The sequence below is a fragment of the Myotis daubentonii genome, chromosome 12 (assembly GCF_963259705.1).
Source record: "Myotis daubentonii chromosome 12, mMyoDau2.1, whole genome shotgun sequence".
Taxonomy (NCBI): domain Eukaryota; kingdom Metazoa; phylum Chordata; class Mammalia; order Chiroptera; family Vespertilionidae; genus Myotis; species Myotis daubentonii.
Window position 1 is genome coordinate 19745841 of NC_081851.1, and position 20371 is coordinate 19766211.

Here is a 20371-nt window from a genome sequence, read left to right on the forward strand (position 1 = left end):
GCCGACGCTCTATCCACTGAGCCAAACTGGTTTCGGCTGCACCCCACTTTTTAAATACTTTACATTTTTTGTATTTTCCCATGCCATAAAAATATTTTTTAAAAAATAATGGCTTCGCCCCACCAGTGTGGCTCGGCAGTTGAATGCTGACTTATGAACCTGGAGATCATGGTTTGATTCCTGGTCAGGGCACATGCCCGGGTTGCAGGCTCGATCCCCAGTAGGGGGTATGCAGGAGGCAGCTGATCAATGATTCTCTCTCATCATTGATGTTTCTATCTCGCTCTCCCTCTCTCTTCCTCTCTGAAATCAATAAAAATATATTTTTAAAAAATGTTAATGGCCTTATATTTCACTGTGCATACGTGCACATAATCCCAGTCGCCACTGGACTCTCAAATTGGCCCTCCCCTTTTTTGCCATTATGAAAACCCTTGTAATAAATATATTTGGGTTATAGCTCCAGGTACTTAAGGCAGATTTCTAGAAGGGGAATCAGTGGGTCAAAGGACAGGTTTTTTAAGTTTCTTAAATTCCCTAAGGAGTTTAAGTGAGTTCAGACCTAGTGCTGATGTCTGCGACCTCAGTGATGTGGAAACTCCTCCTGGAGGGCACGGCCAGGGACGCTACAAAAGGCAGAGGAGCACACAGAACTCAGCTTCTTTAGGCAGCAGGAGAAAATGAAGTGGAGAAAAGACACTGGATCGACTGACAATGAGCTAGGAAGGGCAGGGGCGAGTGACCAGGAGGTGCCTGATCACTCCTTCCTTTTAACTTTGCTTTTCCCTTCCCACTCAGTCCTCTCTTCTCAGGAGCCCCTTGGCCTTTTCCCCTCTCATTCTGGCTCCTGGCCATCTGACCCTCCCACCCAGGAGGAGCCCCTTCCTTCTCGTACCTCTGCTTATAGACTCACAGCACCCATTCCTTGGACCCGTGTGTGTGACCAGCTAATAATCTTCAGGCAAACAGATCTCAGAGCAGGACTGTGATTAATGAGCCCACATGTCCCACGTTAGTCTTAGCGCTATAACAGGAAATGCTGCTAAAGGCTTTGCTGATGAACATCAACCTACATCAAGTCTGGAACTAGCTTTCTACTGAACCATCTCCATAACACACAAAAAAAGAAAAGGTTTTCTTTTTCCTTGGTGAACCCCAGTTGGTAACTCGTAATTATTAGGCTCGCCAAAGGAGGAATGCACAAGGCCAAAAGTGGTAAGGGCTTATAAAATTACTAGAGGCCCGGTGCACGAATTCATGCATGGGTGGGGTCCAGCCAGCCTGCCCCGATCAGGCCGATCACAGCGGGCCGGCTGGGGGGAGGGGCTGCGGGAGGTTGGTTGGCTGGCCCCACCCCCACTGGGCCAGTTGGTCTCATAGTGACCGGTCATTCCAGTCGCTTGGCTTTTATATACATAGATTAGGTCATCTGGATACCAGATGGGCTGAGCTTCAAAATGGCACCAGCACCCAGGGATGGGGAGTCAGAGGTTTTAAAGGACTCTAGGCAGGGAACTCTCTGGGTGAGTCTAGACCCTGGGAAAGTCTGGAGCGGAGACAAAATGGTCTTGATCCTCAGTAGGGGGCATGCAAGAGGCAGCCGATCAATGATTCTCTCTCATCCTTGATGTTTCTATCTCTCACTCTCCTTCCTCTCTAAAATCCAAAAAAGAATTTTTTTTTTTTTAAATGAGTAGAGGCAACAAGAGAGAGAATTCCTTTGTTTAGTGAATCATGTGTTCCCAAATTTTCATGTGTTTGCAGTGGCCATGCCCATTCTGGCCAATGACCTCTGTTCCCAGGTGTGATTGACAGACAGGCATTGCAAGGACCATGCCTATAATGTCCAGCCTTCCCTTTGCTCCTTTCCTATCTATCCTAATAAAAGGGTAATATGCTAATTAGACTGGGTCAACCAGACATCTTCTGGATGTCCAACTTCCTCCCGGACAGTTAGGGGGCTAAAAGGCCAACAAGGGGGCAGTTAGGGGGCGACCAGGCCATCAGGGGACCGGGCCTAAACCAGCAGTCCAATATCCCCCGAGGGGTCCTGGATTGGAGAGGGTGCAGGCCTGGCTGAGGGACCCCCCCCCCAAGTGCACAAATTTCGTGCACTGGGCCTCTAATTGTTAATAACTAGCTAATCACAATGGTATCAATCTCAGATATTTTAAAAACTTTAGTAAAATTCAATATCTTTTCATTATAAAAACTCTTAGCAAACTAGGAAAAGAAGGAAACTTGGTTGATCTCATAAAGAAAACCTACCCCCAAAAAAATCACAGCAAATGCCGAAACCGGTTTGGCTCAGTGGATAGAGCGTCAGCTTGCGGACTGAAAGGTCCCAGGTTCGATTCCGGTCAAGGGCATGTACCTGGGTTGCGGGCACATCCCCAGTAGGAGATGTGCTGGAGGCAGCTGATCGATGTTTCTAACTCTCTATCTCTCTCCCTTCCTCTCTGTAAAAAATCAATAAAAATATATTTTAAAAAAATCACAGCAAAATCATTCATAATGACAAATTCTGAAAGTTTTCCCTTGAGACACAGACTGAAACAATGATGCCCACTGTCACCAGTTCAACATGATCCTAGATGTCTTAGCCAGTGAATAAGACAAGAACTAGATATAAAGTGTTTTAAGTTTAGTAATAATTAAATAAAACTGCCATTATTCACAGACAACATAATTATGTGTATAGAAAATCTAAAAAAAAACCTATTAGAATTAATGATTGAATTTATCAAGGCCAATGGAGCAAAGGTCACTATACAAAACTTAACTATTACTTCTCTATACTTGTGTGGTACAATAAAGAAAATCTTTGGTCTCTGACCCTGGTTCCTGGCACAGATTCAAAAGCCTTTGGAATTTCCTGAGTAATTGTAGAAACTCTGTTGTGTGAATGACACGACTCTAGGTGGGCCCCCAGATGGGGCTGGTCACCAGTAAAACCAAACTAGGAACTTTCAGCTGCCCTACTTCCAGGGAAGGGAGATGGGCATGGAGATTAAGGTCAATCAATAACTTAATCAATCATGCCTAGGTAATGAAATCCTGATAAAGACTCTGGAGCCCAAAGCTCAGTGGAGCTTCTCAGGTGGTAAACACATGGATGTACCTTGATGTACCAGGAGGGCGACATATCCCGACTCCAGGGGCAGATGACAGTAAAGCTCTGCCTGAGACCAAGCATGTCAAACTCGCGGCCCACGGGCCGCATGCGGCCCACAATGAATGTTTTTGTGGCCCGGCCAATATAACGGTAAGTAAGAAATGTTTTAATAAAAATTTCATAACTTAATTTTTACAATATCCTGTTATACATAATTATTAATAAGGAACTACAGCATTCACTAATGACTGATTACTATAATCGTGCTGCATTCATTTCCCTTATGTGCCTTACACACAGCGCACCATTTCTCTCCACTAATATTAGCAGCGAATATATTAGCAGCTGAAGGCCACGTCACTAGTCTTGGACTGACCTGTTTGGTGTGCGCAACAGGAAATATTTTGCTTTCAGAGAACAAGAAAAATAGGGTTTTTTTGCGTTAGGCTTACTAATTTGTGCAGTTATTCAGTGTCTGGTAAGTTAATGTTCAAGACAAATATTAATTTTTATTAAAATGTTCTATTATTTTATGTTAACGATGACTCGTTTATTTCAGCCCTTTGTATTCAGCATGTCTCTATCGAAATAAACCTACATTTCTATGAAAATTGAAGCTTTTGTTTTTTTGCGGCCCACATAAACTTCAACCTTGTTTATTTGGCCCATGTTAGCCTTTGAGTTTGACATGCTTGTCCCAGCCCTCATCCCATATTTATTCTTTAAGATAAAACTAATCATAAGTGTGCCACTTTCCTGAGTGATTGTGAGTCATTCAGTGAATTATTGAATTTGAGGGGAGTCATGGGAGCCCCTAAATTTATATATTTGGTCAAAAGTACACAGTGGGGGAGGGCCGGGGGTCCAATGCTAACCCAAGGTGGTTAGCATCAGAATTGAACTGGAGCCTACCCAGGCTCCAATCTCAATAAACATGTGGGAAAATATAAATTTAAAGGCACCTCTTAAAATCACCAAATACCTAGGAATAAATATAAGAAAAGACGTGTAAGACTTCTACACAGAAAATGATAAAACACTGAAGGAAATTAAGAAGACATAAATACATGGAGGGGTAACTATGCTTGTGGATCAGAAGATTATTATAAAGATAAAAGTTGACCTCTAGATTCAATGCAATTCCATAAAATTCCCAGGAAAAAAATCTAATAGTCAAAACTATCTTGAAGAACAAAGAACAGAGTACTTGACATCACCAGATAGCAAGACTTTTTAGAATCTGAAACAGGATATCAAAAGCACTAACCATAATGGATAAGGACGGGAAAATGTGCTCATCATTAACCACTAGGGAAATCAATATGAAAATCACAATGAGATAGCACCTACCTGACTTGCTAAAATAAAATAACTAGCCCTCCTGTGCCTCAGTGGTTAGGATGTCCGCCCACGCACCAAAAGGTCGCTCATTTGATTCCTGGTCAAGGGCATGTACCTGGGTTGTGGGTTTGTGGTCAGGGAGCATGTGGAGGCAACCAATCACATATTGATGTTTCTCTCTCCCTCCCTCCTACTCTTGCTCTGAAAAGCAATGAAAAAAAAATATCCTCAGGTGAAGAGTAACAAAAAAATAAAATTAAAATAACTAGCCCTAGCTGGTTTGGCTCAGTGGAAAGAGCGTTGGCCTGTGGACTGAAGGGTCCCAGGTTCGATTCCGGTCAAGGGCATGTACCTTGGTTGCAGGCATATCCCCAGTAGGGGGTGTGCAGGAGGCAGCTGATCAATGTCTCTCTCTCATCTATGTCTCTAACTCTCTATCCCCCTCCCAACCTCTCTGTAAAAAAAAATCAATAAAATATATTAAAAAATAAAATAACTACATAGTCAAGAATACCAGAGTTGTAGAGACCAGATACGAGCACCCTGGAACACTGTTTCACCTACCCCTACAGTAGGCCCTAGTAATTCTACTCCTGGAGGTATCGACAACAGAAATGCCCCCATAGAGTCACCAGAAGACACATACACAAGAGTGTTCTTAGTGGCATGATTTGTAGTCCCAAGCTGGAAACAATCCAAAGACCCACCGACAGTACCACCAAGGTGTGTTTCTATCCTGGAACACTATTCAGCAACCAGAAAACACTGAGCCACAGCTGCACAAGGCACCAATGAGGCACATAACCTCAATAGCAGGTAGCCAGCCAGACACCAAAGAGCACACCCTACACGATTCATTTATGAACGTTAATTAAACATTAACTCAGGATGATTCGAGGACAAGGGCAGTGTCTGGGAAGAGACATGGGGATTCCTAGGGCGTTGATACTGGTCTGCTTCCTGAGCTCAGTGGTAATTACATAAGGGTGTTCCTCTGTGAAAAACTATCAAGTTGTACACTTGTGATTAATGTACTTTGCTTCGATGAAAAGTTCACTGTAAAACAAATCTAGGTGTGGTTGCCAGAGGTGGGAGGCGGGCGGGGGCAAATCGGTAAAGGGGGTCAAAAGGTACAGACTTCCGCTTTAAGACAGATAAGTGCTGGGATCTAATGTACAGCATGGTGACTGTAGTTAATAATACTGGATTGTATATTTGAAAGTTGCTAAGAGAGTAATCTTAAAAGTTCTCATCACAAGAAAAAAATTGTTTAACTATGTGAGGTGATGGATGTTAACTAGACTTATCATGGTGACCATTTCACAATATATACAAATATGGAATCATTATTTTGTACACCTGAAATTAATATAATGTTATGTGTAAATTATATCTCTATTTAAAAAATCCAGAACTGACAGTAAATCTCCCAATCTGGACTTATTGAAGAATCTGAATCTTCCGGTCTCTTTCATTTTATCTACAACCTCACTGAGAAGTGGCACGGAACAGTGATTAAGAGTTTGACTCTAGCCCTAGCTGTCTGGCTCAGTGGATAGAAAGTCGGACTGCAGACTGAAGGATTCTGGTTCGATTCTAGTCAAGGGCACATGCTGGGTTGCAGGCTCAATCTCCAGTAGGGGGAGTGCAGGAGGCAGCCTATCAATGATTCTCTCTCATCATTGATGTTCCTATCTCTCTCTCCCTCTCCCTTCCTCTCTGAAATCAATATATATTATATATATATATAAAGAGCTTGACTCTGGAGGGGAGCAGTCTGGAGTTGCACTTAGCTGTTGCCTGACTGGGGAGATTCTCGGCTTCTCTGAGCCTCAGTTCCCTCCTCCCCTCAGTCCCCAGCACTTGGAGGACTAGTTAAGTATTCAATAAAGGTCACCCATTAATGAGGACATCTTCCTTCCTTATTAAGCTCTCTGCTCTCCCCTCTTCCAGAGCTCTGGGGCCGGGCCTCTGGAGGAGTCTGTTCCCGTGGCTCCCCTCTTATCTCTGCTGTTTTTCTATCATTGCCTCTTCCCTCCCTTACTGGGATACCAGGGAGGGAGCAGGTCACTGGCGAATGCTGCCCCAAATGGAGGTGCAATGGGTCCATGTGGCAGGCCCTCTCCTGCCCACCTCCCGAGCAGTCATCTTTAGATTCTACTCCTGTCCTTACAACACAAATATGCTGGCAATCAGGATGGCAAATTTAACTTTTTCCAATTTGCAGGAAACAAATTATTAAGGAAATAAGGAGAAATGCCTCAGTTTTAAGTTTCTCTTCCATACATTTTTTTCTTAAGTTCTGGGTCCTGTTACCCTTAATATGCACACGAGGGTCGGGATAAGACGGTATTGAAATCAGCATGTAATTATATGCTGGAGTGGAGTGGGCTGTTTTGACCTCAGCGTACTCGTAATTCCAAGAAAGGCACCACGCCCAGACAGTGGGGCAGCCTGCCACCCGGGCCAGTGTGCAAACTACCGTGGCCCGAGTTGGTGTCAACGCCAACTGGGGCACCTTTGGACAGTAATAACAGTCATTTTAAATAGCAAACATTTATTGCATGATGACATGGTTCCAGGCACTGAGCTAAGGGTTCTATGTGCCTTACTCTACTTAGTCCTCACCACAGCCCTCTGAGCTGGGTGTCATCATTAATGTGGATGACCAAACCACCAAAGAGAGATTTTTCTGAGACCAAGAGTCAGTCACTATTTTGAGCCTTTCATGAAATAAACATCCCTGCATAAGCATTTGCTCACTTTTTAAACCACTCTTAGGTAAGTCTGATGAGACACAGATGTAAGTTTAAAGCAGGACTCCAAGTGACTGTGCTTGTGTACAAGCATGTACGTGTGTGTGTGTGTGTGTGTGTGTGTGTGTGTGTGTGTGAGAGAGAGAGAGAGAGAGAGAGAGAGAGAGAGAGAGAGAGAGAGAGAGAGAGACTGCCTAGAGGGGGTAAATATGTGTATGTGTCTGCCTGCCTGTGTGTTATGTGTTTAAACATGCCAATGAGGGGAGGGAGAGTGTATGTGTGTGAGACTGCTTTTGTGTGTAGAGGGGCTGAGTGTGCAAGTGAGCCTGTCTCTGCGGGGTGGGGGAGTGTATGTGGGAGTGAGCCTATCCTTTTTTTAAATTTATCTTTATTGTTAGAAGTATTACAGATGTCCCCTTTTTTTCCCCATTGACCCCTTCCCCAGGAATGAGCCTATCTTTGTGTTGGGGGGGTGAGTGTGTATATGTGTTTAGTGAGTGTGTGTGGGAGTGAGCCTCTCTGGGGGTGGGGATGACTGTATGTGTGTGGTGCTGAGTGTGTGTGTGTGTGTGTGTGTAGTGAGTGTATATGGGAGTGAGCCTGTCGGGGAGAGGAATGAATGTGTGTAGGGGGGGTGAGTGTGTGTGGAAGTGAGCATGTCTCTGTGTAAGGGGGATGAGTGTGTATGGGAAATGAGCCTGTCTTTATGTGATGGAGGTGTATCTGTGTGAGCCTGTCTTGGTGTGTGTTCGTATGTGTAGGGGGGGCAGGGTGTGTGTATACATCGTGGGTGTGGTGGGAGTGAGCCTGCCTGGGCGGGAGGGGGAGAGAACCTCTTTCCATCCCAGGCTCCAGGCTACCTGTTGGCCAGAGACCACGCATTCCATAGAGCCCAGCAAGCCTGCCCAGGTCCAGTGAGAGGGCCCTGCTGCTGGAAGAGACTGTGCCCTCCAGGCAATGCTTAGCAACACCAGGTTTAACACCCCTCCTAACACTCCCCCGCCCCGCCCCCCATTCCCCAAAACAAGCTGGGGCTGCACAGCCCAGCCCTCTGGGCGCCTTGTCACCACAGCGCTGCCCTGTCACCACAGCGCTGCGGGCCTTAGCTTGTGGAAATCCTCCCAGATGCTCCTCCCCAAATCCCAGAGATAATAAAGAATTTCACTGCTTAGCGGAAGAGAACTCTGAAGATCCAATCCAAACAGCGTTCCAAAAATCATAGGTAGACCATGATTTTAATGAAAATACATATGGGCATCAGTGGAGGAGAAATGGTGGGGGGCATCTGTAATACTTTCAACAATAAAGATAAATTTTTAAAAAAAGAAAATATAGCCCTAACCGGTTTGGCTAAGTGGATAGAGCGTCGGCCTGAGGACTGAAGGGTCCCAGGTTCGATTCCGGTCAAGGGCATGTACCTTGGTTGCGGGCACATCCCCAGTAGGAGGTGTGCAGGAGGCAGCTGATTGATGTTTCTCACTCATCGATGTTTCTAACTCTCTATCCCTCTCCCTTCCTCTCTGTAAAAAATCAATCAAATATATTTTTTAAAAAGTCAGATACACAAATTACCATTACCTTAGGGCTACAGAACGGTGACTTTATTTAAAAAAAAAGAAAGAAAATGATTTTCATCTTGCTGTTTGTCACAAGATTTGTTTAAATTTAAAAAAAAAAAAAAGACCTTGCCTAGCCTGGCATGGCTCAGTGGTTGAGCACTGACCTATGAACCAGGAGATCATGGTTCGATTCCCAGTCAGGGCACATGCCCAGGTTATGGGCTCGATCTCCAGTGTGGGGCATGCAGGAGACAGCCAATCAATGATTCTGATCACTGATGTTTTTTTCTCTCTCACTCTCCTTTCCTCTCTGAAGTCAATAAAAATATATTTTTTTAAAAAAACCTTTAATCTATATTTCTAATAAAAATGATTACAACAAGTTAAAATATTAAAATTTCTTTCTAGTCCTATTAGTTTGGCTCAGTGGATAGAGAGTCAGCCTGCGGACTAAAGGGTCTCAGGTTCGATTCCCGTCAAGGGTACATGCCTAGGTTGCAGACTCAATCCCTGGCCCTGGTCAGGGAGCACGTGGGAGGCAACCAATTGATGTGTCTCTCTCACATCGATATTTCTCTCTGTCTCTCTCTCCCTCTCCCTCCACTCTCTCTAAAAATCAATGGAAAAATACCCTCGGGTGAGTATTAACAAAATGAATTTTTTAAATGTTACAGTTGATTTAAAAAATAGAACTGCTACAAAGCCATTTTTTAAAAATAAAAAATACAAGCAGTTCTAGGTCACAATCATGTAGATTGTTTTGTACATTTCTGTGTTTTCTAAAGTTCTAACAATGAGCTATATTTTTAAAATAACCACTAGTAAAAAGAAAGTCACATAATAAACAGAACAGGAATAGACTAAGGAGTCCAGACTCTAGCCTATGAAATGAGCAGGAGTCCCTTACGTAGCCGCAAAGCTCTGACAGCAGGATGTCTCAGCACACTTAAGTGTGATGCCAGGGGTAACCTGAGGTACAGGAATGGCTCAGAGGAGAGGACAGGGCTGGATCAAATGGCAGCAACAGCGCCAGAAAGCTGCTCCCCATCCCTTAGCTGAGGACCGTGTTGGGCAACTGGGGGAAATTCCGTAATGCTCACATCCTCCTGGCAAGTTATACTGAGAAGTTCAAAAAAATCCCTAAGACAAAAGGGAGGCTTCGAGAGAGAGCCAACTTAGGACAAGAGAGGTGCCCAGGCCTCCCCGTAGGCTGGGCTGAACCAACCAAGTGACTGTGCCGAAATCAGTCATCAGACAGTGACAAACGGGCCTGGTCAGCCTCCCCACCTAAGCACACTCTCCTCTCCCTGGCTGTGCGGCCTTTTAGGAGAGTGTCTGATAAGCACTCCTCTGTCTCTGCCCTCAAGGAGATGAGACCAAAGGCAATTCGAGGTGCCTTTCCTGCCTTCGGGTGTCCTTGCTGTTCCATTCCCCCAGCGCCTGTGTGACAGCACGAACTGGGAGGAAAGAGTGGAGATAGAAGGCTTGTGGTGGCCTGACCTCGAAATTCTTCTAGAAAGGGCTGAGAAGCAGTCACAATACATAAAAGCAGTTCATGCTATGTTGGCCTGGTAAGCTCGTTTCTCATCCTGTGGTCCAGTTCAAGATCCAGCTGCAATGAAGATCAGCTGCAATGTCACCTCCTCTGGAATGTATTCCCAGATTTCCCCAGACGAGCACCAGCCCTCCTCTATTTCTCCTGCAGGATAGATAGTCCTGTGGTTTTGTGTTGCTGTTCTCTCACCTATTTTCCAGGTTAAACATCTGTTCAGTACCTCCCGTCCTGACCAGAGGAGTCCAAGAAAACTCTGGAGTTGCACTTTCTAATGAAAAATAGAAGACTTTGAAAAGGAAATGCCGGTGTGGTCTCAGTACTATCGAAGCTCTTATTAGGCCTAGAGAGGTAAGGCAGTGCCTTCCAGGACACAACTACTTTAGCACAGAACTGCTAACAGAAGACGGAAACAGCTCCCAGTCCTGACTTCTCCGCAGAAGCTGCCCACAGACTTCACGGTGCTGGCGAGGGCAAGAGGTGCCAAGTTCCCTGCCCGCAAGCACCACACTAAAAAAAAGGAGAGGAGGAGCCTGGCCAGTGTGCTGTCAGCTGCCACCGGCACCTCTGCCCTAGCAGGCAGCTCCTGTCACTCTCTCAGATACACTTGCCCCCAGGCAGCTTCTGGAGATCAAATCACCGGCCCAATTGAGACAGTTTCCAGGTGAAGCTGAGACCAGGTGCACAGCTGCTTGCGGCTGCCTTCTCCAAGCACTCTGTGACTCACTGTCTACCCCACTGTCTGTGCTGGGCCCTCACCCTCCGCCCTCATCTGACCTTTGTAGGAGGCTCCCCAAACCATGCCTGCTTGGCTCTTTTTCATCTCTCCCAGAAGCCACTTTAGCCAAGCTTCTGCCTTCTCCACACATTCTGCCTGCTCTTGGCTGATCTCAGACCTCCTCAACTGGTCCTGGCCTCACTCCCAAGCCCCACAGGGCACTTTCCCCTGCACGCCCGCAGATGGGCTGCACCCTCGCGCTGCTCGGGAGCGCCCAGGAACAGCAGTGTAGGCATCAACTGAGAGCTTGTCAGACATGCAGCCTCTCAGACACACCCAGACCCACTGAGCTCAAATCTGCATTTTAACAAAACACCCAGGCAGTCAGCCCACGGTCAAGTGTGAGAAGCTCTGGTGTGCAGGCAGCTGGGCACAGAGATGTCCAATAAAGGGTCACACCATTATTATCTTCTGCTACACCCTTCCCCCCACCCTTCCCAAGCTGGCTCTGCTCTCCCCCGCCCCCACCCCACTTATACTACATGGCAACACCATCCAACTGAACCCCAAGCAGAAACCTCAGCTGTTCACAACCATCTGCCAGCCCTGACATCTCTGATGAGTCCTATTGTTTGGACTTCAGAAGCACCTCGCAGGCCTGGCCTTCCTTCCTTGGCCCCACTGCACCTGCCTGAGCTGTGTACAGCTAACCTCTGTTTACATGTCTGTTTCCCTGGTAACTGGGGGAGGGGAGGGTGTAAGATATTGAAGGTGTGGCAGATGGTGGGAACCAAAAGTGAATGTAAAATTACACAGTGTTTTTCTTGACTTTATAAAGTTGTTTCAGGAATAAAAGTAAGTAGGTGGGGGCAATGTGATGTGGCATACATGGAAATATGGGAGGAGTTTTGATGAAAATACTTCTAGTTTTCCCTCCAACATATAACCCACAAAATCGCTAAGAGGAGCCTGATCGATCCAAGGTCACCTCCTGGGTCAGTGACCGAGCTGGATGAAGCTTAAACGCAGCTCTTTACAGGGGGCTGGAAGGTTATAAATTGGGTGGGGAAAGATAGGATGACTAAAGCGGAGCTAAGTGCCTAGGAGGGGCAGGAGAGTCACAGAGGGAGGGGCACAGTGGCAAGCTGGAAGGTAGCTCCAGTGCAGGGCTTGCGCTCCTGACCTCTGGACCTCCTTCTGGAGAGTTCATTCATACTTTCCATCAGAGCCTGCGGGCGCATTTGTGGGCAGGAAGAATGCAGCCGGGCCCAGGAATAGTCCAGGGAGCTTTTATTCTAAGATTTCCAGCTACAGACAAACTCAACCACAACACCCGTACTGCAAACAGTTCTAGGTGAGGTTGAAGTGCAAGGGCCAAAGTTCAAATCGTACCAGCCATTCTTAGTGTCCTAACAGCTCTCACCAACTAGAGCAGTGGTTCTCAACCTTGGCTGCACATTAGAATCAGCTGGGAATCTTTTTAAAATCCTGATTTCTGGGCCTCATGAAATTTCCGGAGGATGAGACCCAGAAATCAGGATTTTAAAAAGATTCCCAGGTGATTCTAATGTGCAGCCAAGGTTGAGAACACTGAACTAGAGGATCTACTCCTCTGGCCCTGCAGCAGCTAGCACTGTGTCTGGCACGCAGATGGGCTCAATAAAGATCTAATGATAACTGCCTTGGTTTGAGAAGCAGAAGCAGCTAGAAGCTCCTTGCCTTGTCTAGGGGAAGCCCAGATCCCATGCCTGTCTCTCAGTGTGCAGGAGCATATTCATGACTCATTAATATTAATGCGTGAAGCTATGTAAATTCCTGATGGTCAAAGACCACTTACAGAGCAACTGAGGCATGGGGAAGGGGAACCATGTGTCACACTCAAGATCTCAGGCTCTGCTCCTCAGCCTCTGACCCAAACCATGAAGACATATGCATCGCAGGAGCTCCTCCGGTCTTTCTTGGTGCAGCTGGGAAAGTCAAGCACCCATTTTTCTTTACCCCTTGTCAGCCCCTCAAAATCCTAACACGACTGAAATGGGATCTCTCTCTCTCTCTCTCTCAATCCTGACAAGTCATTCATTCACTCAATGGCTTTTTATTGAGGTCTGCTCTGTGCCAAGAACCATCCCAGGGGCTAGGGACACAACAGCGAGCAAAACAGAGCGCCCTGTCCTTTGGAACTTTATTATAATGAGAGGAGACGACAATAAACAACACAGTAAATTCATAAACTACATGGCTGTTAGAAAGTCATATGTGCTATGAGAAAAAGAAAATTAAGCACAGGATGGGGAGATCAGGAAGCAGGAAGGCCTCATGAAGGTGAAGCTGAAGCAGGCATAAGTAAGGGGAGAGAGTGAGGCATCCAGGGAAGAACATTCCAGCCGAGGAACAGTTAGGGCAAAGGCCCAGGCTGGGGGCGTCATGGTATGTTCCAGGAACAGCAGGAATGCCAGTAGGGCTTGCCAGTCAGTCATCCGTTCATTTGTTGTTTGTTCATTCGTTCACTCATTCATTCATTCATTGTGTAACAAGCACTTACTGTTCCTCTCTTTGCCAGGCACTGAATGGTGAGAACACGAATAGGGCAGAATCACTACCCTCAAGAAGCTTATAATGCTGGGAACAAGAAGGAGTCAAAATTAACTTAGAAGACTCAGCTGGAGCTCAGAGCCCTACCCAACTAGGAGGTGCTCAAGGCCCACTGAAGCACAGGCACCCCAGCTCACTTGTTTTTCTTTTTCTTTTTCCACTTGTTTTTCTTAGCTAAAAAAGAAACCTTCCAAACACCAAATTGGTAAAGAAAATCTCTTAGGTTGCAGGTGTACACTAATGTTTGCCATGTCCTAGATGGCCTCAGACTGAAAAGGTACATGTCAGATGGAAAGATCTGGAAAAGGCCATACTGGGAGGAGGAGGGAGGAATAGCATAGCAGTGAGTTAAGACTAGAAACGGGGAGGTGATAGTGTGAAGCCCAAGGGTGTTCATTGGGGTGACCATCCTGTCACACCCACATCTTCAGGGCTTGGTGCTGCACCGGGCAGACTGCGCCTGCGTTTCCACAGAGTTATCCACCCCCTTCTGTTAGGAGGACAGACAGCATCTGAAGAGATCTGCTCAATAGAGCTCGGGCCTGAGAGATGTGAAGTGGCCTTTTAATTTATTTTTATTTTTTACAAGAGTCCAAAGATGGCCCTGCCAAGATTCAGGAAGCTCCCAACATGTGAGAGCTTAGCTCTACTGATCTGCTGATCATCCATTCTGGCTGCAACAATCTGACTGATTGCTGTGGGTGGGCCACCAGTAACAGTCCCGAAGACCAGGAGTAAGCCTCCATAGCGAGTTCTCACCAGGCTCCTCATCAAGGACACCGGAGAAGTCCTCAGGGCCACGGGTCTGCAGGGTGGGTGTAGAAGGGGGTGTGCCCTGAGCTTTGAGGCTGATGTGTAAACCCTCCAAGTGCCTCTGCCCCAGGCTCGGGGACCTGGAAGAAACAGGTTCCAGGGTCTGTACCCCAAAGCTCCAGGGAGGTGGTGCCATCATCACCAGCCACCTCTGTCCCTCTGGTCCATCCCTCTGCAGTCTCCACTGGGGCTTACATTACTCCAGTCCCCCCTAGCTCTGCTGCTGAGATGCAGTCTGCCAAACTGGAAAAGACTGGGTACCAACCCCCCACCCTAGAGTGACCCGAGCATCTTTCAGACCAAACTTGGCCAGGCCAGCTCCTCCCTATCCCATCCATCCAGCCAGTTCCAGGCTCCCCTGCACTCTGCTCCAGAAATGAACTGACAAGGGTCTGGGGCTTGCTCAGAAGTTGCCCCTGGCCCTAGGTGGCATGGGGAGCTTGGCCAGAGGGAGCCCTATCTATGGGAAACAAGCAAAGTCCTGGGTTTAGGATGAGCTCCTCCCCTCTCCATTCCTTCACAAGGAGCTTCCCTTTCTGCCTCCTCATTCCCTGTGGCCTAGGAGGGTTTTACTCCATAATTGGCTTGTTTACCACCACTGAGGGCTTGGAGTGGCAGAGGTGGGAGGAAAGTTTGCTGGAAGAAGGAAAGTTTGCTGAGCTTTGAGGCTGGTGTGTAAACCCTCCAAGTGCCTCCCTGACAACCTGAGAACAGGTCAAGAACCCATGTGAGGAAGAAAAACACAGGGGACGCAAGGCCAGCTGAAGATTCCAGCAGCCCACAGGAGGGAAGCTTAGGTTTGATGCCAGGGAAAGGGAGAACAATAACCAAAACTTAACCTGCTTGCTTCTGCTGAAGAGTCGAAAGCACTACTGTTCTGAGCTCCCAATCGACTCCTGTGGGCTAGGAGCTCCAGTGATGCCATTCCCCTGCTCACAAACCGTCCTTAGCTCCCAGCTCCTAGCACACTTCCCACCCTGACCTTCAGGTCCCTGATGCCTCAGCCTCTCCCCTGCTGACCACTCATCAGCGGAGCCTGTATCCTCACTGAACAGGACCACCTGCTGGGCCACAAGTGCATCCTTTCCCCCACAACTTGGGTTCTCTGCTCCTGGGTTCTCTCGACCTCAGGTACCAAGTCTCTCCACCTTTCAAGGCTCTCCTCATACACTCCCTCCCTTGTGAAGGTTTTTCCAGTTCCCCAGCCCCTTCCCCACCCCACCCTACCCCAAGCAGACTTGCATGCTCCCGACCTAATCTCTGTGCCCTGGTACTGGCCCCCTTAAGGCAACTGCCTTCATCTGTTGTGCTTGAGAGCTCCCTGAGGTCTGGCTCCATCCTCCAAATGAGCAAGAGTCTTACTCAGCTTTGATTCAGCTGAAGCAAAACACAGGACCTGGCAGACAGCAGATGCTTAACTGTTTTGCTGCCCCAAATACCATTCATCCCAGAGACCTAGAAAGTGAGAGGGGCAAAGGGGCAGAGTCCCACAAAAGGAGCGGACCAGAGCGGAGTGACCAAAGTTAGCTGGGAGAGCGGCTCAGGCCTTACCTTTCTTGAACTCCTCCAGCATGGCATCCAGCTTGGTGTCATGGAAGACAAAGTGCACGGGGTGGTTGTAGAAGCGGGTGATGGTCTTGAGGGGGGTGCAGTCATCGGGGTCCACGAAGGCCAAGTCTTTGACATAGAGAATATCTACAATATTGGACTGCTCGTCCTCAAACACGGGGATGCGGGTATAGCCACTCTCCATAATCTCGGACATCGTGTTGAAGTCCAGGATGGCATCGCTGCGGATCATGAAGCAGTCATGGAGCTGGGTCATGATGTCCTCCACGGTTTTGGTCCGTAGTTCCAGGGCCCCCTGAATCATATTTAGTTCCTCCTTCACGAGGTCATTATAGGGCTCTGTCACCTTCAACATCTCCATCAGTTTCTCCCGATTGTAAACGGTGTGAATCTCCTGGCCCAGAAAAAAGTCTAGGAGCTTGCTGATGGGGAAGCTGAGGGGGAAAGTGAGTAGCATAAAGAATTTGGTGAGAACGATCGTGTTGGCACCCACAGCCAGTCCGTGCCGGGAGCACAGGGCCTGAGGTAAGATCTCTCCAAAGATGACAATGCCGATCGTGGAGGAGGCCACGGCCATGAGCCCGGACCCGATGAGGTTGTCCAGAAGGATAGTGAGAGAGGTGTTGACCAGCACATTTCCCAGGAGTAGCGAGCAGAGCAGGTAGTTGCCTTTGCGACGGATAGGCTCGATCTTGCGAGCATAGCGCCTCTCCTTCTCCGTGCCACAGTTCTGGACGATGCGCAGTTCCATGGGGTCCAGGGCCATCAACCCCAGATTGAGGCCAGAGAAGATGCCCGACAGCACTAACAGCACCAAAATGATAAGTATGTGCAGCCAGAGGGGCAGGAACCTCCCGGCCTCCTCCACCATGAAGAGCAGCGAGTCCTTATCGGTCCACTTCTGCCACGGCCCGTCCACGCTGGCCCGGGTGCACAGCGCGTACAGCTTCATGTTCTCGCTCCGCCGCAGGAACTTGGTGAACACCACCAGCATCCCGGACGTGTCCCCGCGGCTCACGTTGACCAGCTGCTGGACGACCAGGTCCTTGGTGAGCTCGGGGCAGTGGGTGGAGTTGTGGAAGGCCTCGGAGTTGTCCACCTCCGTGAAGGAGATCAGGTTGCTGGAGATGGAGCCCAGCCTGTGGCCATACAGCCTCAGGTTCACCGTGCTGCCCTCGGACACAAAGATGATGCCATCCGGGTTCATCCCACACGGCTTGTCGCAGCTCGCCAGTCGCATGCCAAGGATCGTGCTCCGCTGGGGGTCTCCCTGGCCCCGGACCCCCCGCGCCCACAGCAGCACCGGCAGCACCAGCGCCACCAGGAGGAGGCGCCCTCGGGCCGGCCCGCCGCCCGGGCGCCCTCCCCCGCCCGCCGGCGCCATGTTGCTCCGGCTCGGCCGCCGCCGCACCCCGTGCCCCGCCGCGCGGCCCGCTCGCGCTGTCGCTCCTGCCGCTCCGCCGTCGCCGAGCCAACTGCCCGGGCCGCCGGCCTGACGTCAGGCCAGCGCCCCGCCCGCTCCGCCCCTCCGGCCCACGCCTCTCATTTGCATGGGAGTCCCCGCCCCCGGAGCGCGCCTCGGCGCCCACGCTTAAGAGATCCGGCGCTCGAGTTGGAGCGGAGCCGGAGCGCGGGAGCCGCGCGCGGGCCACGCCCCGCTCTCCGCCCCGCCCCTCACGCCCTCTGACGTCCCTTGGCCCCGCCCATCTCCCCTCCTCCCACTTCCCCTCTGCCAGCCTCCCCTCCGCCTCCCCTCCGCCCCCTACGTCCGAGCCGCATCCCCGCGGGCTCCGGCCACCTCGGCTGCGACCTGCTCTCTTGGCGGCACCTCCTTACTCCGCGGCCGGCGGGGCTTGGCGTCTGCCGGGTCCGCCTCCCCTGCCCTTCCCCATAACTCGGCAGCTCTTGGCGGGGGTCTTCTCTGCGGAACCGCACCGCGCTGTGCTCTGCCCAGAAAAAAAGAAAAGGGGAACCAGAGGGCTTAAGCCTGGAGAAGTCAAGACCAGGGCCCCGCAGTCAGCCTCTTGCAAACTGTTCTGGCCTCGCACTCCAGGGCTTTGCTGACCTTCCCCTAAGCTCAGCAGTAGTTTGCCCCAGCCCCAGCTCGAGGCTTCCTTGGGTCTGTGGCTGCCCCGGGTGGAGGGGAAGTCGGGAAATGAGACTATAGCAGTGGTTCTCAACCTTCCTGATGCCTCGACCCTTTAATACAGTTCCTCATATTGTGGTGACCCCCAATTTCATTGTTACAAATTGAACATAATTAAAGCATAGTGATTAATCACAAAAACAATCTGTAATTATATATGTGTTTTCCGATGGTCTTAGGCGACCCCTGTGAAAGGGTCGTTCGACCCCCAAAAGGGGTCGCGTTGCACAGGTTGAGAACCGCTGGGCTGTAGAATGTACCTGCAGATAGAAGGGCCAGTGTCTGGCCTGGGCTGATTTCACGTCATTTCCATTTATAACACAAGCATGGAGCATCTACTGTGTGCCAGGCACTCGTTCTAGGCCAGGGGTGGGCAACCTTTTTGTGAGTGCGTTCCAAAACCAGCAAAATCTCTGACTCAAAATTCTTCTGCGTGCCAACCCTAATTTTTTGAGAATATGTTATGCCTACTTGATATCAAGGTGTACGTATGTGAAGAACCTTGAAGAAATAATAAAATTCATTCGAGTGACAAAAACAGTCTATGATGATGAAAAATACATTTATTTTTTAATGTATACATGTACACTGATAGTCTGACAGAAATCTTTATGACTCCATTTGATATTATCAGTGGGACTTTTGCTGCTGCATCACTGATAACAGAGATTTTACATCAGGTTTATATTTTGTGACCTTCAGAGATATGCACCAGCTACTACTTTCTTCCATCAGGCTACTCCTATTACGAGACTTAACAAAATTCATCACTGAGAACAAAGATTCACAATTGTAAATGGAAGATTATAAGAGAGGGTTTCGCGTGCCAGCAAAAGTTACTGGCGTGCCATGTTTGGCACGCATGCCAGGGGTTGCCCACCCCTGTTCTAGGCTCTGACAACATAGCATGAATAAGCCAAAGTCCCTGCCCACTGGAGTTTACAGTTAGAGTAGAAAACAAGCAATAAACAAGTAATCATATATATAACATTCTTACCTAAGGGGTGATGTCATTATTTCCGTATTACACATGAAGAGCTTGAGTCTAGGCACAAAGTTGGGTCCTTCCAAACCATCATCTGAACAGCAGAGTTGTGTAACTTTGGTAAGGCAAGCTGATGTCTCTCAGCCCTAGTTTCTACATCTGTGAAATGAGGGTTAAATGATCATGCAGAACCGCTCCACTAAGAGTGGGAACACCTGGCCTAGGCACCCAGAACTGCAGGACATCTCTGTGAAGTTTCTTTGGCTGTGTAGTTGTTGTTGTTGCTGCCTGTCCTTCCGGGACCAAACCCATAACCCCAAATTGGGGTGGCGACTGGCCAGCTGGGGCAGGTGCATGTGGAAACCGGAGCTGAGAGGCGAGCACCAGGCCGAGCCTAGCCCTAAATGACTGCTTCCTGGACAGCCCTGCCTTGGTAGCAGCCGGCAACTATGAATTGAGCACTCAAGGAGTATGGGGAAGAGAGTGGCTTCTGCCCTATTAGAGAGAAGAAGACAGACAAACATCCTTATAATAACTGCAGAAGGGCACTGAAGGGAGCATCCGTTGCCAATTTGCCCACTGGGTCTCAGAGCAAGTTTTTTTTTCGCAGCCGTGGAGACACAGAATCCACTTTCCTCTGTGCCTGCGCAAACCCTTGTGTTTATTTTCGTTTTAGTATACTATTTGCCAAAAAAAGCAACAATCGATACCAGCCTGAAAGAGTCTAAACAGTCCTACAGGCTATGAGAGGTGTCCTGACAGTGGAGTCCTGATTCAATTAATTGATGGCAGAGGGCGTGCATATTGGCCAGCGTGGAGCAGTCCCATGCACCTCGGGCCTCACTTTATATTCCACAGTGAGTGTCAGGTTTCCAGGAACAGGAGCCTCCGGATGGGCACTGGCCAACACAGAATAAAAGCAGAAAGCAGGACCCTTGACCCACTGTTCCTTCCATCTGCCCGGCCAGGAGGAGCCGCCTGCATGGGCTTACCTCAGAGCAAGCCCAGCTCTCAGGGAGGCCACCGCCCGCCCCACCTCATCTCTTCCCAGCTGGCTTTAGGACCAGTGCTGTCCCCTTGGCACTTTCCCATTCAATTATCGACCAATTGGCTATTTTTATTTTGCTCTTTTCAGACTGTCTGTACTCAGAGGCTCTGTACATATGCACTGAGTCCAGTGACGGAAGCCAACAAGGGAAAGGAAAATATAAGCTTTTGAGATAAT

General features: G+C 48.8%; 1 protein-coding gene across 3 annotated transcripts in view; it reads right to left on the reverse strand.

Moving 5' to 3' along the window:
- CNNM4 (cyclin and CBS domain divalent metal cation transport mediator 4) overlaps positions 1–17507 on the reverse strand; it is a 38658-nt gene extending 21151 nt beyond the window's left edge. For 2 of the 3 annotated variants that reach the window (XM_059659057.1, XM_059659056.1), the window contains exon 1: positions 15998–17505. In XM_059659057.1, the coding sequence (XP_059515040.1) occupies positions 15998–17399 (1402 nt within the window). In that variant the 5' untranslated portion in view covers positions 17400–17505. Of the gene's footprint in view, positions 1–15997 lie in introns of all 3 variants that reach the window. The other variant, XM_059659058.1, reaches the window with a different exon arrangement.
- Positions 17508–20371: the final 2864 nt, after the last annotated feature.